We start from the raw sequence: 10,650 nt of genomic DNA on the forward strand, positions 1-10,650 counted from the left end.
CAAATGGTTGATTGATTCTTCATTACCTCATCCTCCGACACAACTAGTTGTTCCTGTAAGTGACACCCCACAATATGTGATAAATTATCTTTTGTTGGAATTCTTTTGTTAAGAGCTCGCCATGCAAAGAGACACCTTTATACTGCTTTGTTCCAATAATATCATAATGAAAACTAATCATAGACCGCTCGGTATGAGAGATTAAATGATACACATATTTGATTGTGTAGCCATCAAGAGAGGTGGGCAGTCAAACCCATTTATCCTTGGTGTTGTCCTGCAAAAAAAAAAAAAATAGCTAACAAAGAAATACATTCACCCAATAGTTCATTCTTCCAAACACAGAGACGCCTTCTCCACTGCCTCCCTGACCCGTCCACCCCCACCCCAGCCTCCTCATCTCTGCTACCGTATGTAACACCTTTATCAATACATAAATAAAAAAACGCCAAAACCTAACCCGCAAATGGTCATGATCCAGTCAAGGGTCACAACAAAATGAGGTACTCTCACTGTTACCAATAATTCGCCTACACGTTCCTTAAACGAACTTGTCTCACCTCCCTAACCCCCTCTTCAATGTTAGATAAATCCTTCCACCACACTGATGTCCCCTCCATCCTCTCTGAATACTATCATCTACACACCCATATTTAGCCGGTATAGTATTTAAAAAAATTAATAAATTTTGGTTCAAATAGCTCTCCAATGTTTTAGAATACCAAATCAAATTGATAGTAAAATCAATAAATTTAATTTTGTTAAAATATATATATTTTTTAGAGAGTTAAAATATATTTTTTTAATTTGAATTTTGAAAATGATTAAATATGAAGTGTTTTCTTCAAAAAACGCTAACAGCAAAACCTACACGTACTGAATATTGAGAAGTGAAGAATTATAAATTCGAACGACGTTCATGCATATCTAAGGTATCCATAGCATTTTTAGGCTAAATTACGCGGAGATCCTTTAAGTACTTAATTGTAACAAATTTGTTTTTTAAGTTTTTTTCGTACCACTTACGTCATTTTAAGTTATTTAATTCTAACAAGTTAATCGTTTTAGTAATTTTTTTTAACACTTAGGTCCGTTTAAGTTATTTAATTGTAACTTTTACGCTTCGAATAACTTACATTTTTAAGATCTGAAATCCTCCAAATTGTTGTTGTTAAATAACTTAAAAGGTACAAAAAAAATTTGAACCAATTTGTTATAATCAATTAACTTAAAACCTGAATGACATGAAAATAACTTAAAAATCAATTTATTACAATTAAATAACTTAAATGACAGTCAGTGTAATTTAGCCACGTTTTTACTATACATATTGTACATATAACATATATAATCTTTTATTTATATAATCTTTTATTTATTTAGTAAATTGTTTTATAGTTTTCAAGGTCTAAAACAATTATTTTGTTGACTTTATTCTTGTACCGACTTGCTTGTTTTAAGAGTCAAAGGCAATGTTATCCAAAGAACTCCTTACTCTTTTTTTATCCACTAAGCCTAAAAAAACTCACGATTCAGGCACTTCAAATTGTACCACATCTCCATTATTTTTTACTTTGAAAACTCTATGCCGCCAATACATATCCAATACCCTCTTTATTCTTTTTTTGAGGGGGTGAGGGGTGGGAATGTGTAAAGGAATATACACTTTCTTTAGGTGATGGTCAATTTCATTTAGAAAAGATGTGGACACAATAAACTCCGTCACATAAATATATAGTACATGGCTTTGTGGCAATATGCAATGCAAGTCAAGTCATGAAGCACGTTGCTTAACCTTCATAACTTGAATCTTATCCAAACCAAGTAGGTCACCGAGTAAGCATAAGCACCACAATTTTATTTGTTTATTCTATTCTTATACTCCTTCGTGCCTTAGTGTGAAAGGTTGCAAATTGAAGTTACTAAGAAAACCATTCCTACGCGTCACACTTTAATCATAACCTTGCCACATATACATAGAGACCATTTTCTACTACCGTGTGGGACATTCATATTCAAGCCAAATGGCATGATTCTAGAAATTACTAGAAATTAATCCAAATTTAATTCCAAATTCTTTATTAAAATAATTATGACAACTAAAGAAGTAATTTAAACCATGTTGAAATTTTATCCTGATTTTCCTTTTAAAAGTCTTGTTTTTCCTTATTTGTGCATCTAGTTTTGTGCCAAAAGTCATGTTTATGTGGACACATACTTCATTTTTCTATTTCCCTCATGCGTAACGCTTTGTCTATTTTTTTTCGTTTAAAAATCTTATATAGTCAAATTCAGTTCTAATGACCTTCCCATTCATTTAGACTATGACAAATGGCACGTCAATAAGAGTTCTTCCTCACTAAAAACTTTGTTTGCACACAATAAAAAACCTAAAATAAAAAAATATATAAAATACAAAATACACCAATCATGCATTGAATAGTTTTTTTTATTTCCTCAACAAAAATAATATAATCATACACCATTTTTTAAATTACATCTTAATTTATATTTTATATTAATATAATTTACCAAAGTAAGAAATTAGAAAACTAATATCGTTTACCAAATAAATGAAATATAGAAAAACAAATGTAGGATGAGTTGAACTTGGGAATAGGCATTTTCATTTTAAAACATCTTGTATGTTACCTAAAATCAATATTTTGCCGTTTAGGGTGAAGTAGTGCATTTATTTGAACATGAGAATAGGTATTTTTCATATAAAAATTTAGGCTGAATTAGGCAAAGCAATTTAAGGAAAAACCTTATCTTAAATTTGTATCCAAACAAAAGAATACTCTAGTACGGTATAATGTAAGGTGTCAAGAACTTAACAAGGAAATGAAGAAGTGAAGTACCACATGTCAAATTGTTCCAATAATTTTGTCCCAACACAAGTCAGAGAATTTCCCACATCTTCTAAAAGATACGACTAGATTTTGGGGACCTTACCAAAATCCAAAACTTCACATGCAAACAAATTTTCCAAAATTACAACCAATTAAAAATAAGAATAAAAATACATTATAACATAAAAATATTTGGTGGAAGTGTTGTGGTGCACGTCATATACTTGTAGTTTAACTAAATTTTGTGTGGCTAAAGCCATATACAAGCATCATTGAAATCTTTCTAACATCTTTGCATTACCTTTACCAGAATCTAGCACTGTCTTCATAAATTCGTGGACCAACAATTTTTTGCCACGTTGATGTTATTACCTACTTATATGTTAATTTTACTCTGTTTCCTGGGGAAGCACTTGGGTGACATTATGTCACCGTGACATTAAATCTGGGTCACACAACACACATTGCCACACAACATCTGGGCTACACAACACATACAACACATCTGAGCCACACAACACAACACCTTTGTGTGGCCCAGATTTAATGTCACGGTGACTTAATGTCACCCAAGTATTTTACCTGTTTCCTGCTACAGCCACGGTGTTATGTTCCCTTTTGACAACTAGTAAACATTCACCTCTCAACTATAATGCATGCCCATATTCCACACTCCAACCACATGTTCAAATTATTATTCCTACGCAACAGTACCAACTGTATATTATAAATAAATTAAATGTACCTTGCTGGGTAATTAATAATAAATACCGAACACCCCTTCAACAGAAAACCTATCGTGAACCGTTTTTTTTATATATAAGAAATTATTATGAAAATGCTATCATAATATTGTTTTCGGAGGGAAAATATCTATAACAAAATTTGAGTTTATCTAAAAGTTAAGGTGATGCTAAGAGTTTTACATTTGATGAAAACTAGTATGTGAATATATCTTTTATAAGGAGAGGCATTATTCTTGTCAAAAAAAAGTAGAAGCATTATTATTAATTTAGAAACGGAATTTATAATATTGAGTTACATCTAATTCAAATTTTAAGACGGTATGAAAACCTATTTAAGATCCGTTGGATTATCTGTTATTAAATTTTTTCAATTAGACCAATTGAACTATAGTTTAGATGTATAATCCTAACTATGAAGAGTGTGCGTTAAGAATAACACATTAATGTGAGATGACATAAACATATATTTATTAGTGAGAACAATCATCGCCTTATAAGTTAGGTCCAATCTAAATTCTAAGAAGTGAATATAATTAATTGCAAATTTTCAATTAACTCAAATTTTAAGATGGTATAAAAACTTATTCAAGATCTGTTGGATCATCTGCTACTAGATTTCTTTTATCTAATCGGACTGAATCAGTTGGGTCATAATCCAAACGTTTAATCTTAAATATGAAGTCGTACATTAGTGTGAGATGACAAAAACATATTAGTGAAGTCAATCACCCTTATAAATTAGACTCAATGTAAATTATATATAAATTCTAAGTGAAATATGATTAACCGCGAACATCCCATTTTTGCTCAACCTTAATTAATCACATTTTACTCCCTTAGTCTCCAACTAGTACCACTATAATTCACCGAAATTACATATAAAAGGCTTTAAAAACATTTGCTTAAATCAAAATTAAAAACCATAGTACTTATCCAAGTATTGTCTACTAGTGACATGAAAATGAAAAATAAAAACTGGGATCTTAATCTTGGATAAGGATTAAAAGTAAGTCCAATCCCTTAAGAAAGAAACAGTATCACCAAGTCCTCTGTTCCAAGAATTCTCTATTTAATGTCAAAAAACATTACCGTCCTCTAATATCTCTCCCTCAACGTCACACCACCGCTTTTCTTAATTATCCACTTCCATAATTTCCACGCTGTAACAAAAATACATTTTTTAAAAAATAAAATAAAATAAAATAATTTTCCAAAAACACGTAACACCGAATGTTAGAAGAACAAACACGCACTACATGTGTCTATATATATACACCTCATTCCCTCATACAAAAACCAAACAACACTCCTTCAAAAAAAAAAAAAAACACATTACATTACACAAAAAAACACATTTTAGTTACTGAAAAAACAGAGCAATGGCTTCATGGGTGAGAGGCAAGTGTATTGGTAAAGGAGCGTTTGGTGTTGTGAATTTAGCTTATTCAAAAAGCGATTCTAAAGTTTTCGCGGTGAAATCAGTTGATACTAAAACATGTCTTCCAAGTCAATTAGAAGCGTTGGAGAATGAGATTAAGATTTTGAAACGGTTATCTTCTTCTTCTTCTTGTTCTTCTTCGCCTCACGTGATTGGTTTTCTCGGCGAAGATGTCACGTGCGAAGGAAATAAAACGTCGTCGTTTAAGAATCTACACTTGGAGTACATGCCAGGTGGCACCGTCGCTGAAATCAACCGTGCTGACGTGGATGAAAAGTTAGTTAGAAACTTCGCCTGGTGTTTAGTTAACGCGTTACGTGATGTTCACGCGCGTGGCGTTGTTCATTGCGATGTTAAAGGAAGAAACGTTCTCATCGGTGGTTCCGTCGCTAAGCTAGCTGATTTTGGTTCAGCGATGGAATTTTCCGGTGGTGAATGTGAAGTACCACGTGGAAGTCCGATGTGGATGGCGCCGGAGGTGATTCGTCGGGAGTATCAAGGACCGGAGTCTGATGTCTGGTCATTAGGATGTACTGTGATTGAGATTTTCACCGGAAAATCACCGTGGGAGGATGAAGGATTCGAGACGTTGAGTCGAATTGGATTTTCCGATGAGTTACCGGAGCTTCCGAGCGGTTTATCGGAGCTTGGGAGAGATTTTCTGGAGAAATGTTTGAGGCGTGATCGGAATCGGAGATGGAGGTGTGATCAGCTGCTTCAGCATCCATTTTTGTTACCGTGTGATCGCGTTGTTGAATCTTCGCCACGTTGCGTTTTGGATTGTGAAGAAAACGAGTTTGAATTTGAATTTGAATTTGAAGAAGAAAATGAAGTAAAGTTGAATACTAATGAAAATGAAAATTCAGTTAAGGATAGGATTAGTGAATTAGCAACGGGAGTGAGGGTAAATTGGGAAACGGAAGATTGGATTGAAGTAAGGGCAATTTCGTCTGAACATAAAGAAGAGTGTGAGTGTGAGGGTGAAGAAGCTGAAGCAGGGGTAATATGGGAAAATGAGAATCTAATGAGGGTAGAAGAGGATATGGAAGTAGGGACTAGTTCTGATGAAAGGGTAAAATGGGAAATGTGGAAATACAACCGCAACCGTAAGAACAACGTTATAGGTGGAAGTGGAAGTTGGTGTGGTTGGAGATGTCGGTATAGAAACGGTTGGGGAAATTTTAATAGGAATATTAGTGGAATATTCAGCATTTGCACTTGTTGTGATAATTGTAAATTAATCAAATCATGTAAATTGTTCTCAATATATAATAATTGTTATTATTTCCTTTGGTTGAAAATATTCTTGAATTGGTGTTTCAAATTGAGATTCATGTTAAACATGATTAAGGGTGTGTTTATTTTAAAGTTTAGTAGAAATGATTTTATTAGAACCATCTTTTTTTTTCAAATATTAGAATGTTAGAAGAGTTCGTTCAATATCAACATTTTTTTAACAAAAAAAAGTGAGATATATTATACAAAGAAAAAAGTTTATTCTTCTAACACAAGGAATGCAAGAAAGAGCCGAACAAAATACATCATGAAGTTTACGTTATGGTTTCTTGAATCTTTTCACCACCTTACATCAAGGGTCTTGTTTATTATTTGCTTGCATTGACATTTATAACTTTAAATGTATGCTAAAATTCTATGAAATTTTATATATTCCATAAAACTTACAAAAATTTTAATGCAAAAATAGTCTTTTAAAATCTCCAACAAAAAGAAGGATAAGAATATTCTAATTTATGGAGGACTACTATAACATCATACATGGAGAGAAATGCTACTTATGAGGTCATATGAAACTAAAATATTTAAAATTGCATTTTAAATCCATAATGCTTTGAAATTTTAAATATGTGTTATAAATTTCTACTCACTATTTTAAAATCCTCAAAACTTTTTTTGTTGTTGTTAACATTGTCACTTAAAACTCAAAAACATGATGTAGTATCATACACGTCAACCTTTCAAGCCAAAACACGATATTTTCCAATCCAATAATTAATTTTGTGTCAAACTTTGAAGAAATCATGAGAAGGCATTTTCCACTCTTAAAGAATTAATTGTGTGTCAAACTCTATGTGTAATGAATCTAATGTAACTTTAATTGCTTATTTTCTAATTATATCATCTAATTATTATTGTTATGTGCACAACTTTTAAGTTATAAAGTCTTTCAAAAAAAAAACTTTTAAGTTATAATTGTCTCAAAAAGAAAAAAAAAATTAAGTTATTATTCTTTACTTTTCATTTATGATAATTGACACACACATTAGTCATAGATAATTGAGTAAAATCACCATTTTTTTTTCATTTATAATTGTTTTTTAATATGTATGAAATAGTCAAATACGATAAATATTGTAGAATGACGAAGGTAATGATATGTCTTGATGCAACCACATAAGATTTGTCTAAGTGGTAAGTGTCTCACATGTTAGTTTGTTAGTGATAGAGTTGAACTCATGACCTCTATATTTCTCTAATTCAATTTTTGAGGTGTTATCCAATATGGATCTATTAGAACAAAAATTAGACCCACTTCCAGATACAGATTTACCCACATTGACTTGCAAGAACTTAATTTAGCCATTATTTTATGGACAACATTACATGGGGAGATAGGCCTCGGACCCCTCATAGACTTCCGGTTATCACACTTAGGAATCAAAAACAATATTTGTTGAGTTCATGTCTTATAGCATAAATCCTAAAGCAAGCCAATGACAACAAGATGTATCAAAAGACAATTAAGCCCCACATATCTAACAAGATTTCACTTCTTGTGGTATCTATTTTAAGGAGTGGGCGAAACAAAGTGGGCCCCTATGTTTAATAACGGTTTTGGATTGTTGATCAATAGACACATAAAAATTACTTATTTTATTGAAAAAAGTTGATCGAGAGTTACGATCCGATCATCTTTTACATACAAAAACAATTGATCAGAAGTTACGACTCGATCAAGAGCGAAATTAAGGAGTCTATTGAACAACTTTATGGATTTTATATGGCACACAACAGAAGTGGAAAAAGGCACATGTAACTTATAATTTGGTGTTTTCTTTGTTGGATTTTCAATTGGACAACTACAAAACATATGGTCACAAGAAGCATACCTCATGTTGCAACCGCAGTAATGCTTTTTGGCGTTGAGCCAACAATTGCATATGGCAAATGGATTTGGAGGAGTCAATTGGGGTTTGATGGAAAAGAAAAAGGAAAAAATGTTTGGATGATATGAAATTGTATGCTGTATATAATTGGATTGAGGTGTGTCATGTGGACCATATAGTTTCTTTACAATTCTAGAGATATTTTTAACATGCATTATTAATAAGAGAAATGATATTTTGTCAAAAAGTGGTTGTCAAAATATCATTACTCTATTAATAAATGTCAGTGCTACTTGCATGCCCATCACTTGAGATTGGATGGCAAGCTTATCCCTATAGTAATAAAAAGATACACATAGATATAACATAAAAATATAAACTACAATGACCTAATGTGTGGCACATTAACACTTTCCTAAAGTAACTGTTATAAAAATGTTATAGTTATTGTTATATTAAACCTTATCTATCTATTTTGAAATAATTATTTTGTCTGATGATATTGGAGGAAATTTTGTACCTCTATTTTTATTAAGATCACAAATTCATTATTTTTCTCTTTCTAAAAAATAGTTTTCTTACCATCAAATAACGGAAAATGTTTTGTTTGATTCGGGAAACATACTTCTACAACAAATATATATTGAACTTCAATGAATTTTTGATTTTAAAATAAGAGAGGGCCTAAACCCAAAAAAGAAACTATACCGAAATTACACGATTTTTATTTTTATTTTTTAAATAAAAGAGGGCCTAAGCCTAAGAAAGACACTGCAATTATATAATCACCTTTAACACTAGCTTGATCAACTAATAGTTTTCTTAGTAAACATCAATGTTATTCACTATTTTAATTGAATTAAAACTAAGTTGAAGTACATTCTAGAGTGTAGTAAAACTAAGGAGAAAGTTGAACTCATCATTTTTACAGTGGTTAAAATAGCATATATGATTTGATTTTGCCCCTTGTCTAAATTTATCTAAACACCTAGTTGTTCATGCCAAACACATTCAAACATTTAAGTTAGTAACAATTTTAAAAGCATGACATTTTTAGGGGAAATACTTCCATGATATATATTTGATTAAATTAGTTTTTCCTTTTGCCAATCCAGACAGTCATGTAAGCCTCACATCTTTCTCGCTTGAGGCTGACTTGTTTCCTGGATACCAATTAAAGCCCGATTGTTTGCTTAATATTCTTCAAAGCTTTATATATACCCGTTAGTTAATTATGTTTTTCCATTTAATAATGAAAAGAAGGAAATGTTGAGAACTTGAATGTGTTCAAGGTTTGAATAATCGGATTATTCAATATGCTACTCTTATTTTCAACTCTTCCTTTCAAGTCCAACTCGAATAGTCTCTTTGGCGATCCAGTTGTAAAGTCGATTTCTGACTTTCATACCTTATATGCATCTATGTTAGGATTGATACGAGCTGTTAGTAGGTTCTGATACCAAGTTGGAAGTAGGAATGTTTTACATATTGAGCTTTAGTTGTCGAAGTAATCAGCATTTCAATCTTAGGCTGTGTTTCAGAGTTTTTAAGAGATCACAGCAGAATTCTATTCACTTTATTTTCTTGTCAAATCTTAATTCTTAGTGTTAATTGATGGTCTTATGATGAAAATTATAAATTTAACCCAAATAAAAATGGATATTAAGAACATATTCATGTACCGAACTAATAAGTAGCAAGAGTGTGAAATAAAAGAAAACACGATGATTTGAACTTATCATTGAAAAACATTACAGAAACTAACATGCACTGCATGATCATAATGAAGTGACAAGAGTGCAAAAGGTTGTTACTGCACAATAAGAAACATAAACAAGCTGAATCAAAGCTCTTCAAGTGTGTCTGTTTCTTCATTTTAATTCTAACGAATGTCTAATTTTGGAATGTGTGCTATCTTTGTTCCAGTCCACGCCTGTTCCCTCCTTGCATTGCTCATCTAATGCTCCGGACAACATAAATAGTCAGAACCTCAAGTGAAGTGAGGTGTGGAATACCTTCTCGCAAGGATTTCCATTGTCCGAATTATAGACCTTTCCACATTTTCTTCGGGAAAGATTCAGGCTCATCACAGTATAAGATATGCAGGCACTCTAAAGCTTGGTTTAACAGTTCTCGAAATCCTCTATGGGAAAAATTTCATTTCTTTACCTACACAAAGATAAAGAGTGTCATGACCATTGAAACTACAGATTGACTTCAGTAACTCATAGTTACATTCAACTGCAACGAGGTCTTTAGCGAGGTCTTTAATATGATTTTTTTTTTTTTTTGATGACGAGGTCTTTAATATGAATGGTATCAATTCATATTAAAAAGTGACAAAAAGAAATGCAAATACAATATATTTGACAAGGCCTGAGAGTTTGTTGTGATATATGACACAAACTACATAAGCAATTCAGACTTACAATCAAATTTATTAGAAAAGCAAGTAAATAATCTATTATTGTAGATATGTTAATTTATTA

At 31.8% G+C, this 10,650-nt stretch overlaps 1 protein-coding gene across 1 annotated transcript; it reads left to right on the forward strand.

The window, feature by feature from the left end:
• The first annotated feature begins 4,896 nt into the window (after positions 1-4,896).
• LOC146923247 (mitogen-activated protein kinase kinase kinase 17-like) lies at positions 4,897-6,477 on the forward strand. The gene is made up of 2 exons (XM_085715932.1): positions 4,897-4,930; positions 4,965-6,477. Exon 2 carries the CDS (start codon positions 4,978-4,980, stop codon positions 6,460-6,462), a length of 1,485 nt encoding a protein of 494 aa, XP_085572058.1. The 5' UTR covers positions 4,897-4,930; positions 4,965-4,977; the 3' UTR covers positions 6,463-6,477.
• The last annotated feature ends 4,173 nt before the right edge of the window (positions 6,478-10,650 follow it).

The sequence above is a fragment of the Medicago sativa genome, chromosome 5 (assembly GCF_051527215.1).
Source record: "Medicago sativa cultivar Bolivia chromosome 5, Bolivia_mono, whole genome shotgun sequence".
NCBI classification, from domain to species: Eukaryota; Viridiplantae; Streptophyta; class Magnoliopsida; order Fabales; family Fabaceae; genus Medicago; species Medicago sativa.

Excerpts from the sequence above, each read along its gene's own strand:
- LOC146923247 (XM_085715932.1), top strand. The coding sequence starts at position 4,978 with ATGGCTTCATGGGTGAGAGGCAAGTGTATTGGTAAAGGAGCGTTTGGT.